The following is a 13004-nucleotide window of genomic DNA, read 5'->3' on the forward strand; positions in this document are numbered from 1 at the left end:
AGCCCCCCATTCAGAATCCCTTCGGGCTGCTGCAACAGCTCAGACTTCTGGGAAGCCCAGTGCCCACCCTGTCCCAGCTGTCAGCAGAGTTGGCACCTCCCTAATCCTAACCACAGTGACTCCCCATAGGATATCTAAATGCCTCCCTCCATGGTCACAGCTGAAGGTGCAAAAAGCACCTTCAGGTGCTTTGGGGGCAGGTCAATAAACTTTTAAAGTTCGCCTTCAAATCCTGGAGTCAATCCCCTACTGAGGTTCCCAGACCCTGCAAAGGAGTCAGAGGAGACCGGCGCGGGTGCTGGGTTCCCAGGGGCTCTCTGCCTTCCAAAGGTCCTACCAGAAAAACACCTGAGGGAAAGGCAGGGGACCTGCCCAGTTCCCAGGCCAATCAGTCCAGCCAGGCCGACTGCCCACCTCATCTCTTCGCCACTGTCCAGCCCCCAGCCTCTTCTCTGGCTCTGCACACCCCCATCCTCCAACTCTGAGGGGCGTGGGAAAGGAAAAAGGGGGCTGGGTTTCGTGCCTTTCCTGACAGAGAGCTGCGGAATTGGACAAGGAGAGTCACTGGGACTGCCCAGGAAGGAGGGGCTGGACGTTCCTAGACGGCCGGTGGCTGTGGGTCATGGCTCGGAGCTCTGCCTCTTCTCTCAGAGCCATAGACAGCCCGGCTGGGGTGGCGTTCACCGCCGCACCCGCGAGCGGCCGTCAGAAATCTACTGGGGCGGCCCAGAGTGGAGGCAGAAGCCCCGCCCCAGCCCGCCCCACATCCTCAGGAGGCAGCACAGGCACTCCGGACGGGTGGGCGGGGGAGCTCGCCGGGACCGTCCAGAGTTAGGGCTCCTTCCGCCCCTGGCTCCAGCAGCTCCAGCAAGCTGAGCTGAGGCGGCGTGGAGCCGTCCAACCCGAGCGCACCGGGTCCGGTCCGAGCGCTTACCTCTGCGCCGCGGTGCTGGCGTCCAGGATGCCTGCGCCCTGCATCCAGGAGCGCACTGAGCCCAGGCCGGCGGGCAGCAGCGGCTCCTCCTTCAGGTTCAGCCCGCTGCGGGGCAGAGCGTCCTGCGCAGGGAACATGAGGGCGCGCGGTGAGTGAGCGCCCCCGCCGCCCCGGATCCGGTCCCGCGGAGGCTGCGGGCGTCTAGCTCAGCCCGACCCGACGGCACCAGGCGCCTCCAGCGGCGCAGCGCCGAGTCCGGGCGGCTCAGTGCGCGCTCGCCTCTTGGGCGCTCCCTCGGAGAAAGCGGGTCCGCGGGCGCCGGCGCTGTCCCCTCCCCTCCTGGGGCGCGGGGCGGGGAGATGGAGGGATTCCCCCGCGGCCTGAGCGCTGGCGGGCGGACTGCGAGCGGGGCGGGGAGGGCGGGGAGCGCGGGGAGCGGAGCCCGCACCCGGTCCGCGCGGAGGCGCCCCAGAGGCGCGCTCTGGCGGCTGCCCGGGGCCGCGGTCGTCGGAGGGGGGGCCCAAGCGCCCCGGGAGCTGCCTCGGGCAAGGCGGGGGCGCGGGGCTGCCCGCCCTTTCCCCCTCGCCGCCCCCACCTCCCGCCCGCCCGCGGCGCCAGCGCGGGGCGCTGATTACCATCCGGGAGGCGGAGGCTGCGGGCGCGGAGCTCGGCGGCGGCGGCGGCGACAGTGGCGGCAGCGGCGGCAGGAGCAGCAGCAGCCGCGCGTCCCGGAGAAAGGCTGGGGCCGCGCCGGGCCAGCAGACGCCGCCGCCGCCGCCGGCGCCCCGCGTGCCCCGGCGTCCTGGCCCTGCCGTAGCCCCGGGCGGCAGCACCTGGAGCAGCAGCAGCAGCAGCCCGGCCGACTCCCCCCGGGGCCCGGTTCCCGCGCCGCCCCGCCGCGGCCGCCGCCGCCCGCCGCTCCCCGGGGCCTGGCCTCGGGCCCGGGCCATCCCGCCGCCGCCGCCGCCGCTCCCGGGGGAGCGGTAGCCAAAGGGAGGGAGCGCGGGCGGGAGGAGGGATGTCGGGAGCGGGCGGGCCCAGGGGACGGGGGCCCGGGGGAGGCGGGGGCGGGGCGGCGCGGCCGGCCGAGGGGCGGCCAGGGACGTGACATCATCGGGGGAGGAGCGGCCGGGCCCGGGCCGCGGCGGCGGGGCGGACCCTGGCGAGTCGGTCGCCCGGGCTGGGGGCCGCGGCCTGGTCGAGGCCGCGGGAGGGAACGGAAGAGCCCGGCGGGGGCCACGGAAACCCTCGCAGGGAGGATCTGGGGCCGCGCGGCGAGGGAGCCCGGCCCGAGCGGGAGGTGCGCGCCTCACTGCGCTCGGGAACCTCCGCGGCCTCCCCGTCGCCGCCGGACGAAGCCCTGGCGTCTTCGCGGCCTCATCTCCCTCCCCCGGCACCCGCCGTACTTTCCGCGCCCGACGCCTTGTGCCTGGACTTGCTGCTCATTTTGACGCCTCCGAGCTTTCGCTCTTGACGTTTTTCTCCCGCGTGACTGTACTCCCGCATTTCCCCGGCGACCCTGACCTCACTTTAACCCCAGCTAAGGACTGAAACGTGTCTGCCTTAGGCTGGGGCCCCAGACAAGCTGGGCGAGTTCCCTGCATCCAACCATCCCTATTCCTGATGCTGGGTTACCTAAGCCTAAAGCATTTTCAGTTTCCATCTGTGCCTTTCGGGAACCTCCTGATTTCTGATTGCAAGTTTGACAGGTAGGCTCAGAGCCCAGCTCACCTCCTGTTTCTCCCCAGCCGCGTCCCCTCTCAGATCCCATTCCTTTTTTTTATTAGTTCCTGGCACAGAAGTCGTCTGGCCCTTGACTGTGGGGCAGAGACATTTCTGCCCCTCTCCCCACGTTGTCCTGGCCAGGCTTTGAGCAAGCCCAGAATGAGTCCAGCACTTTCCTGCAGAACAGCATGGGGGCCACCTGCCCTGCCTGCCATGTTCACGCTCAGACACCCCTGCAATAACACCTTCCTGCTCCAACTCACTCCCATCCTCTTTTGGGGGGCCTCCAAGTGTGAGTTAGTGTTCTGTCACACATTGGCCCAGATGACGCGTCCTGGGGGCACTGCAGGTTCTCCTAGCATCACAGAGGCCCTCTCACCTCCTTTCTTGGTCTCTTTAATACCCCTTCTCTCTATGCCTCTCCCCATCACCCACGGGGGGCTGCCATTCCCACCAGGACTCCTTCAGGTCTCAGCTTTTACCCTAGGTGGGATTATCAAACATGGGTCTCTCCTTAAGACAATTCTTAAGCCAGTCTCTTTCTCCACTCCTGATCTGCCTCTCTAAATCTTGCTTCTCACAGTGTGGTCCCTGGACCAGCAGCATTGACATCACCTGGGAGCTGGTGAGGAATGCAGACTCTTAAGCCCTGCCAGGACCTGCTGAATCAGAACCTGCAATTTACCAAGACCTGTACAGACATTATATGTGAGAAACCCCCCAGAGCTGTTCCACACTTGCTCCACTCCTTTCCCCAACATTCAGACCCACCTCTGGCTCTCTCATTTCCAGCAGACACCCTTCCTCTTACCCAGTGGAGAGTACTCAGGGAATCTTGGCAGAACCCTGCTGGCACCATCAGCGGTGCATGCTCCTCCTCATCTCTGTCTTTTCACCCATTCTCTTCTCCCGGTCTTCCACTGTGGAGATGGATGTGGAACCTTTTTGCTTAGTCCTGTCTTCTGCCTTTCCTGAGGTTACCCCACCGATCTCCTATTTGTGTCTCAATATGTTCTTTTCTCTGCTCAGATCTCCCCATTCTTAAAAGAACTGTCCCCTCCTCCTCGCCTCCTTCTTCAATTTCTGCCCCTCCTGTGTCTGAGAACGTTCACAGGAACGCTCTGCCAAGGATGCCTGACTGGCCCCCAGCAAGCCACTCCTGGAGCCCTTGTGGGCTGGCTCCCTTCCAGCCCTGCCTTCCTGCTTCTGCTCTCAGACTCCGTGGTCTCTCTTGGGCTTCAGGCCCTGGGACCTCCTGGCAGCAGTGGGCTACCCCACACCCAACCCCACACAAACATGGGAAACCACCCTGATGACCAGATATACATATACATATATATATGTGTGTATGTATTTACACACACCTGAGAAATATATATATATCTGGTGTATATATATTTACACACACCTGGGAAACCGCCCTGATGACCAGAGCACACTGTCTTTCTCCTCTGCCCTCTGAGCACCTCAGGCTGCTGTGCCTGGCGCTTTTCTTCTGTTCTCCTCTCACAGAACTCACGTTTCTCCACAGTCTCAGAGAACATCTTTGAGGAAATGGTCTCCCCATATGGGACTCTCGCTTCTGTCAGTCCTGAACATCAGTGGGTGAGGACAGGGCTGGGCTTGGTCCTCAGAGAGGAGAGGAGCACCTGCCTCCAGGGAGGGTCCCTATCCCAAGAGGCTCTGTCCCTATGCTGGGATGGGGCTTCTTGGTCTCCACAGGTTCACTCTCCACCAGCCAGCTCTTCTTCCTGACTCCCCTGTGTCTGTGCTGGGCACCTCCTCCTGCTGCCCACCAGGCTTGGAGTTTGGGAATCATCTCCAATACTTTTCTCTCCCTGTCCTGCAGCTACCTGTTTGTTTGGTCTTAAGGGGTCTCCCTTCCCTTTCCTCCCTACCCCAGTGCCCATAGAGAATATCTAACAGAAAAATGTACTTTTCCTCCACTGGACTCCACTCTGGCTTGGAGCAGATATGGAATTCCCAGTTCTGCCCACAGCCTCCTCCCTTAGCTCCCGTCCCCAGCTGCTCACCCCCAAACACCCCCACCCTCCTACCACAGTTTTAAAAAGTGTTGCTTGGATTGGGCCATCCCCTGCTTAGAAACTTAAATGTCTTTTGTGGCTTCTCAAGTAGACATTTAGGCCCGTAGTTTGGGAACATTCTAGGCCCTTTGATGCCCTATCCAATTTCTCTTGCTGGCCAGCCTTACCTCCACTCCCTTGCTGTGTGAGTTTCTTGCTTACCCAGGATGGGAGATCACACCATTTCCCAAACCCAGCTCCCTCTCTCCGAGCTCCAGCCTTCATGCTGGCTGGCCCTTCCCTCCGGAATGCCCTCACTTTGCAGCATTCCTTTTTGTGATGGTTGAAGTGCTTTGGTTGGAGTGCTTTTCATTCTGGAAGTTTGTCCCCAAGGTAGACTGGGGGATAGGTGCTCCGAATTAACCTGCGGCAGAAGGTGGAATCAGTCAGCCCAGGAAAGTGGCACTGAGTTAAGGCTCAGTCATAAGCTGGGGCAGACTCCCAACTTGCGTGGGTTTCTGTTTTATCCTAACCACATGGAACAGAAAACCAGCCAGGATGGTGTTTGAGGCTTCCCAGAGCCTGCAGCCCCAGAGAAGGGCTCCTGGGTTAGAGCTGCTGAACCAAGGGGTGATGAAGGGAGGAAGGTCAATGAGCAGTTCTGGGGCAGCACTTGGGGGTCGGAGGTGAGTGTCTCTGCTTTAGATCCAGGTGAAAGTCTGTTGTTTCTTGGAACCCTCTGTGTGCTTTTATTTTGCATTAGTTATCTTATTTTTTAAGCTTTTATTTATTTATTTTTTTAGAGTCAGGGTCTCACTCTGTCACCCAGGCTGGAGTGCAGTCGTGCAATCATAGCTCACTGCATCCTCAAACTCCTGGGCTCAAGTCCTCCCTCCTTAGCCTCTCAAGTAGCTGGGATTGCAGGTGTGCACCACCATGCCTGGCTAATATAATTTTTTTTTTTCAGACAGAGGTCTTGCTATGTTGCCCAGGGTGGTCTCGAACTCTTGGCCTCAAGTGATCCTCATGCCTTGGCCTCCTAAAGTGCTGGGATTATAGGTGTGAGCCACTGTTCTCGAACTCTTGGCCTCAAGTGATCCTCATGCCTTGGCCTCCTAAAGTGCTGGGATTATAGGTGTGAGCCACTGTGCCAGCCGTGCATTATTTATCTTAGTTCCTTTGTATATTTTCCCGTTCCAACTGCTGCATCTTCTCCATGAGAAAGGAATTTGGTGGGTGGGGTGGGGCGAAGTGCTGCAACTGTGGCCGCAGAGAGCTACAGGGGTGGTGATCACAGAGGAAGCTTGGTGCACGCCTGCAGAGAATGCCACTCTTTTCTGGCAGGGGCTCACCACAAACCCTTAGGCCAGAGCCTCGGGTCTCATTCTGCCCTTTCATTGTGCTCATGTCCACGAGAAGGGCTTTTTTGTGAGTGGCCAGTGCTAGAGAGTGAGCAGATAATGAAACCCAGGTGGCGCCCTTATGAGCTCACAGTCAGGTGGCAGGAGACTCATGAATGCTCAGTGTCACTCTGGAGTGACCTGGGCTGTTACAGAAGCGGAGCAAGTCCTGGGACAAGCACAGAAAAAGGGCCTGAGCCTGAAGGTGAGGAGGGGCCTGGGAGCAGCTTGTGTAAGGACTAGCAGAGCGGAATGAGTGGGTTTGCTGCACTTGCTTCAAGGTGGAGGTTTTAGCACCTAGCACCGGGAGGGTCATGTTGGTGCCTAACATGCCATGCTAAGGAGTTTGGACATTTTTTCTTTAGGTCTAGTCATAAAACAATGTTTTTTTTTACATCAGCAGAACTCCCCCACGCCTCCGCCGCCTTAAGCGGGTGCAAACCATATAAAACAGATAGGAAGTGGTGAGTTAGGCTGAGGCGCGCTTGGCCACGCTGTGTGTTGGGCCATAGCGCCCCCTGGAGGCCCCAGAATGTGATGCCGCCACTTGGATCCACTTCCTGTCAAGTCCCCGATGGTAATTAAAATTAAAGGAGGAATACAAAAACTAAAGCGCGCATTAATTATGGCAATTCTCATAGTTCCATGAAGAAATCCAGAATGACAAGGGCCATCCAAGAAGGTGGTCTGGTAGGTATGCGCCAGCTCTGGGCCTTCCTCGCTGTTGATTCCTGAGGCTTCTTCAATTGCTTCAAGAAAACCCCACACCACAAGTATTAGTCTTGCGTTAGGATCCATCCCATCCCACATCTAGGCTGAGTTATTCAATCTTGAATAATAAAACAATAGGAGCCATCGTGGTGGACTCTTTGGCAGGAGAGTCGAGCTCCTATCCCCAGGCTCTGGGATCACTGGTCCTGGTTGTTCACACACCTGCCAATCACAAACAACTTCAAAGACAGCCGGTCTCAATGCCCATTGAGGAAGAGGAAGGGAACCATTTTCCTAGTGCAGCAAGCTATGCCCACTCCCTGCTATTTTGCAGAGCACGGCTGTCCCCTGCAGTCTCGAACCTAAAACTGCAGCAGCATCCAACACTATCCCTGATGGCTGCCCCTTAGCTACTCATAGGCAATGGCAACAATTTTGAAATATTATATATACACACATATATATATTTTTATCGGTGGGGCAAGATCAAATTCATTTTCAAATTGCTGGGGAGGGCCAGGCGCGGTGGCTCACGCCTGTAACCCCAGCACTTTGGGAGGCCAAGGCGGGCGGATCATTTGAGGCCAGGAGATGGAGACCAGCCCAGCCAACATGGCAAAAACCCGCCTCTACTGAAAAAAACAAACAAAATGAAACAAAAACAATACAAAGAAAACAAAAATTATCCGGGTGCAGTGGCATGTGCCTCTAGTCCCAGCAACGCGAGAGGCAGGGGCTCAGAACTACTATAGAGTACTTGAAATAAATAAGTAAAAGCTCAGCGCAGTTAAATTCCAAGTACATTGGGAGCAAACCTGAGTTCAGGTTACTTGGTTTAAATCAATGTCTCGCCACTGACGTAAATTGAACTTCAGTACTATGGCTACATTGTCTTCATTCTCAGTTGACCCAACATCCGGTTGGCAGTAGGTGCGTTTATTCTAGATCACGTTTGAGTTTCTTTTTTTTTTTTTTTTTTTTGAGATGGAGTCTTGCTCCCGTCGCGCAGGCTGGAGTGCAGTGGCACGATCTAGGCTCACTGCAACCTCCACCTCCCGGGTTCAAGCAATTCTCCTTCCTCAGCCTCCCGAGTAGCTGGGATTATAGGAGTGCGCCACCACGCCTGGCTAATTTTTGTATTTTTAGTAGAGACGTGGTTTCGCCATGTTGGCCATGCTGGTCCTGACCTTCTGACCTCAGGCGATCCACCCACCTTGGCCTCCCAAAGTGCTGGTATTACAGGCATGAGCCACCGTGCCTGCCTTGAGTTTCCTAAAATGCTGAACTTAAGTCAGAATCCCATCTCTGCCATTCACTGGATTTGTAAACTTACACTGAACCTCAGTTTCCCATCAAATGAGAATGATAGCACACAGTTGTGAAGGTGAAATAAAATTAAACACGAGGAAAACAATTTTACAAACTTTTGAACACTATACCTGTGTAAGTTTGCTATTCTGGGCGTTCAGCACTTTGGGTTTTCTTGTGGAAGTAGGAAAGATATATAACTGTCTTTGTTGGAGACATTAAGCAGCTTATTTCATTTTCCAAATAGATACTAGGGACAAATATTTATACTTAAACGATTACATTAAAAACAAAAAAGCAAGAGCATAATATTAAAAAAAAAAAAAAGCATGAGAAGTGCTCGAACCCAGGAGGAAGAGGCTGTTGCAGTGAGCCGATCGTGCCACTGCACTCCAGCCTGGGCAACAGAATGAGACTGTCTCAAAAAACAAAAACAAAAACCCAAATTGCTGGGGAGGTAGGAGGAGGGTTGGGGAGTGGGGGTCAAGAAGAAAGGAAACTATTATCCTTGAGGTAGAGCAGGGTGGGGTAGAGGTAGGGGGTGAGGGGAATATAGGGTAGGCAGGAGGGAGCTATTTTTCCCCTTGTCCCGGGTGAAGTGGGGAGAGGACTTGGCAGAGGCTGATTCTCCATGATGCTTAATCTTCAGGCTGTCATCTACACCGGCCCCTTCCAAGGACCCTCGAATGTTCCTTGTGACAGGTTTACATGGTTACATATAATTGTGTATTCATAATTTTGTATTCTTCTTAAGGAGTTACTCCTCCAATTGTATAAGCTTCAGGCCTCCCAAAATCTAGATCTTCTGGTGGGACCTGGAGTTGGGTAGGAACAGTTCAGTTAAGAGATAATAAAGACCTAAACTAAAACAAGTTCAGTGGGGAGGGATGAGTTTCTTAATAGAAAAGTGCTATCATTTACTGGCCCGTAGCTCTTACAGATGAGGATGTTTGATTCTTTTCTTCTTTTCTGTATCCATAGTGCTGTGAATAGTCCTTGGAGGATAAATATTTGTGGATGAATACTTGTCTGGGAGGTAGAGGTCAGAAACTCATGATTGATTGGCTATGTAGGGTCCCACAGGGTGCCCCAAAGAGATGAGCCCCCAGCTGGGCGCGGTAGCTCATGCCTGTAATCCCAGCACTTTGAGAGGCCAAGGCAGGTGGATCACCTGAGGTCAGCCTGGCCAACATGGTGAAACCCCGTTTCTACTAAAAATACAAAAAATTAGCTGGGTGTGGTGGCACGCACCTGTAGTTCCAGCTACTCAGGAGGCTGAGGCAGGAGAATTGCTTGAACCTGGGAGGTGAAAGTTGCAGTGAGCCCATATTGCGCGACTGCGCTATAGCCTGGGCGACAGAGCGAGACTCTGTCTTAAAAAATAAAAATAAAAAGAGCCCCCCACACCTATCCCTTGTCACCTATCCCTACTCTGCTGTGTCACCCAGGCCTATTCCTGGTGTTGAGGAGAGAGGTCTTAAGCTCTCTCTTTCCTTAGCCTTCAATGGCTGCTTGGCCTGGGGGAGCGAGGTCCTTGGAATGTGCCATGTGGTGGAAAGAACACCGGACTTGGGGTCTGGAGACCTGAACTCAGTAGGCAAGTTACTGACTTATTCTCAGCTGCAGTTACTTCATGGATAAGCCTGAGGTGCTGATGGCCAAGTTAACCGTAAGTGATTAACAGCTTCCTCTTTTTTTTTTTATATTATACTTTAAGTTCTAGGGTACATGTGCACAACGTGCAGGTTTGTTACATATGTATACATGTGCCATGCTGGTGTGCTGCACCCATTAACTTGTCATTTACATTAGGTATATCTCCTAATGCTATCCCTCCCCCCTCCCCCCACCCCACAACAGGCCCCGGGGTGTGATGTTCCCCTTCCTGTGTCCAAGTGTTCTCATTGTTCAATTCCCACCTAGGAGTGAGAACATGCGGTGTTTGGTTTTTTATCCTTGCGATAGTTTGCTGAGAATGATGGTTTCCAGCTTCATCCATGTCCCTACAAAGGACATGAACTCATCATTTTTTATGGCTGCATAGGATTCCATAGTGTATATGTGCCACATTTTCTTAATCCAGTCTATCGTTGTTGGACATTTGGGTTGGTTCCAAGTCTTCGCTATTGTGAATAGTGCCGCAATAAACATACCTGTGCATATGTCTTTATAGCAGCATGATTTATAGTCCTTTGGGTATATACCCAGTAATGGGATGGCTGGGTCAAATGGTATTTCTAGTTCTAGATCCCTGAGGAATCGCCACACTGACTTCCACAATGGTTGAACTAGTTTACAGTCCCACCAACCAGTGTAAACGTGTTCCTATTTCTCCGCATCCTCTCCAGCCCCTGTTGTTTCCTGACTTTTTAATGATTGCCATTCTAACTGGTGTGAGATGGTATCTCATTGTAGTTTTGATTTGCATTTCTCCGATGACCAGTGATGATGAGCATTTTTTCATGTGTCTGTTGGCTGCATAAATGTCTTCTTTTGAGAAGTGTCTATTCATATCCTTCGCCCACTTGTTGATGGGGTTGTTTGTTTTTTTCTTGTAAATTCGTTTGAGTTCTTTGTAGATTCTGGATATTAGCCCTTTGTCAGATGAGTAGATTGCAAAAATTTTCTCCCATTCTGTAGGTTGCCTGTTCACTCTGATGGTAGTTTCTTTTGCTGTGCAGAAGCTCTTTAGTTTAATTAGATCCCATTTGTCAATTTTGGCTTTTGTTGCCATTGCTTTTGTTGTTTTAGACATGAAGTCCTTGCCCATGCCTATGTCCTGAATGGTATTGCCTAGGTTTTCTTCTAGGGTTTTTATGGTTTTAGGTCTAACATTTAAGTCTTTAATCCATTTTGAATTAATTTTTGTATAAGGTGTAAGGAAGGGTTCCAGTTTCAGCTTTCTACATATGGCTAGCCAGTTTTCCCAGCACCATTTATTAAATAGGGAATCCTTTCCCCGTTTCTTGTTTTTGTCAGGTTTGTCAAAGATCAGATAGTTGTAGATGTGTGGCATTATTTCTGAGGGCTCTGTTCTGTTCCATTGGTCTATATCTCTGTTTTGGTACCAAATCAATAAACGTAATCCAGCATATAAACAGAACCAACGACAAAACCACATGATTATCTCAATAGATGCAGAAAAGGCCTTTGACAAAATTCAACAGCCCTTCAGGCTAAAAACTCTCAATAAATTAGGTATTGATGGGACGGATCTCAAAATAATAAGAGCTATTTATGACAAACCCACAGCCAATATCATACTGAATGGACAAAAACTGGAAGCATTCCCTTTGAAAACTGGCACAAAACAGGGATGCCCTCTTTCACCACTCCTATTCAACATAGTGTTGGAAGTTCTGGCCAGGGCAATCAGGCAGGAGAAGGAAATAAAGGGTATTCAATTAGGAAAAGAAGTCAAATTGTCCCTGTTTGCAGATGACATGATTGTATATCTAGAAAACCCCATCGTCTCAGCCCCAAATCTCCTTAAGCTGATAAGCAACTTCAGCAAAGTCTCAGGATACAAAATCAATGTGCAAAAATCACAAGCATTCTTATACACCAATAAGAGACAAACAGAGCCAAATCATGAGTGAACTCCCATTCACTACTGCTTCAAAGAGAATAAAATACCTAAGAATCCAACTTACAAGGGATGTGAAGGACCTCTTCAAGGAGAACTACAAACCACTGCTCAAAGAAATAAAAGAGGATACAAACAAATGGAAGAACATTCCATGCTCATGGATAGGAAGAATCAATATTGTGAAAATGGCCATACTGCCCAAGGTAATTTATAGATTCAATGCCATCCCCATCAAGTTACCAATGACTTTCTTCACAGAATTGGAAAAAACTACTTTAAGGTTCACATGGAACCAAAAAAAGAGCCTGCATTGCCAAGTCAATCCTAAGCCAAGAGAACAAAGCTGGAGGCATCACGCTACCTGACTTCAAACTATACTACAAGGCTACAGTAACCAAAACAGCATGGTACTGGTAACAGCTTCCTCTTAAAACATAAACTTGCTTTGTAGCATTTGCTGAATTTGTGGTGACTACACATTCCTACCATGGCTGATTTCAAACTACTAATGTGATATCACTGAACATGTTAGGAGAGACACACCATAGCCTCTTCAGAGCCTGAGCAATCCGATTCCAGCACACTCCTGTGTGGGTCTCAAGGACTAGGGTCTTACTTTATTTGAACAAAATGTTGGATGATGGACTCCCATATTCTGTGCCAAGCTGTATATGGGAAATTCTTTCTTCTTCTCCTTCTCCTTCTCCCTCTCCTTCTTTCTTTCTTGTTTCTTCCTGTTTTTTTCAAATGCAGAGTCTCACTCTGTTTGCCCAGACTGGAGTGCAGTGGCTCGATTTTGGCTCACTGCAGCCTGGACCTCTGGGCTCAAGTGATCCTCCTGCCTCAGCCTCCTGAGTAGCTTGGACTACAGGGGTGTACCATCACACCTGGCTGATTTTCTAAAAAAATTTTTTGTAGGCCAGGAGTGGTGGCTCATGCCTGTAATACCAGCACTTTGGGAGGCTGAATCAGGTGGATCACCTGAGGTGAGGAGTTCAAGACCAGCCTGGCCAACATGGTGAAACCCCATCTTTAAAAATACAAAAAAAATTACCTGGGGTGGTGGCAGGCACCTGTAATCTCAGCTACTTGGGAGGCCGAGGCAGGAGAATCACTTGAACCTGGGAGGCGGAGGTTTTAGTAAACCAAGATCGCATAATTCCGCTCCAGCCTAGGCAACAAGAGTGAAACTCCATCTCGAAAAAAAAAAAACAGTTTTTTTTTGTAGTGACGGGGTCTTGCCAAGTTGCCCAAGTTGGTTTCGAGCTCGTGGGCTCAAATGATCCCCCTGCCCTGGCCTCCCAAAGTGCTCA

The 13004-nt window shown here is 52.2% G+C and overlaps 2 protein-coding genes across 4 annotated transcripts in view; one reads left to right on the top strand and one right to left on the bottom strand.

Annotated features, from left to right (window-relative positions):
- EBF4 (EBF family member 4) overlaps positions 1–1958 on the bottom strand; it is a 69573-nt gene extending 67615 nt beyond the window's left edge. Inside the window, exons 1-2 of one of the 3 annotated variants that reach the window (XR_008496049.2) lie at positions 1570–1958; positions 935–1056 (exon numbers count right to left, since the gene is read on the bottom strand). Coding sequence is in view for 2 of the 3 variants with exons in the window: in XM_054466642.2 (XP_054322617.1) it covers positions 935–1056; positions 1570–1884 (437 nt within the window). In the remaining variant the exon portion in view is untranslated. The remainder of the gene's footprint in view (positions 1–934; positions 1057–1569) is intronic. The other 2 variants (XM_054466642.2, XM_054466645.2) reach the window with 2 other exon arrangements.
- Positions 1959–2441: 483 nt separating this feature from the next.
- The window catches only part of IDH3B (isocitrate dehydrogenase (NAD(+)) 3 non-catalytic subunit beta), a 31680-nt gene continuing 21117 nt past the window's right edge, over positions 2442–13004 (top strand). The window contains exons 1-2 of the mRNA XM_063659546.1: positions 2442–3367; positions 9601–9771. The gene's annotated coding sequence lies outside the window, so the exon portion shown is untranslated. The remainder of the gene's footprint in view (positions 3368–9600; positions 9772–13004) is intronic.

This window comes from Pongo pygmaeus, chromosome 21, assembly GCF_028885625.2.
Source record: "Pongo pygmaeus isolate AG05252 chromosome 21, NHGRI_mPonPyg2-v2.0_pri, whole genome shotgun sequence".
Taxonomy (NCBI): domain Eukaryota; kingdom Metazoa; phylum Chordata; class Mammalia; order Primates; family Hominidae; genus Pongo; species Pongo pygmaeus.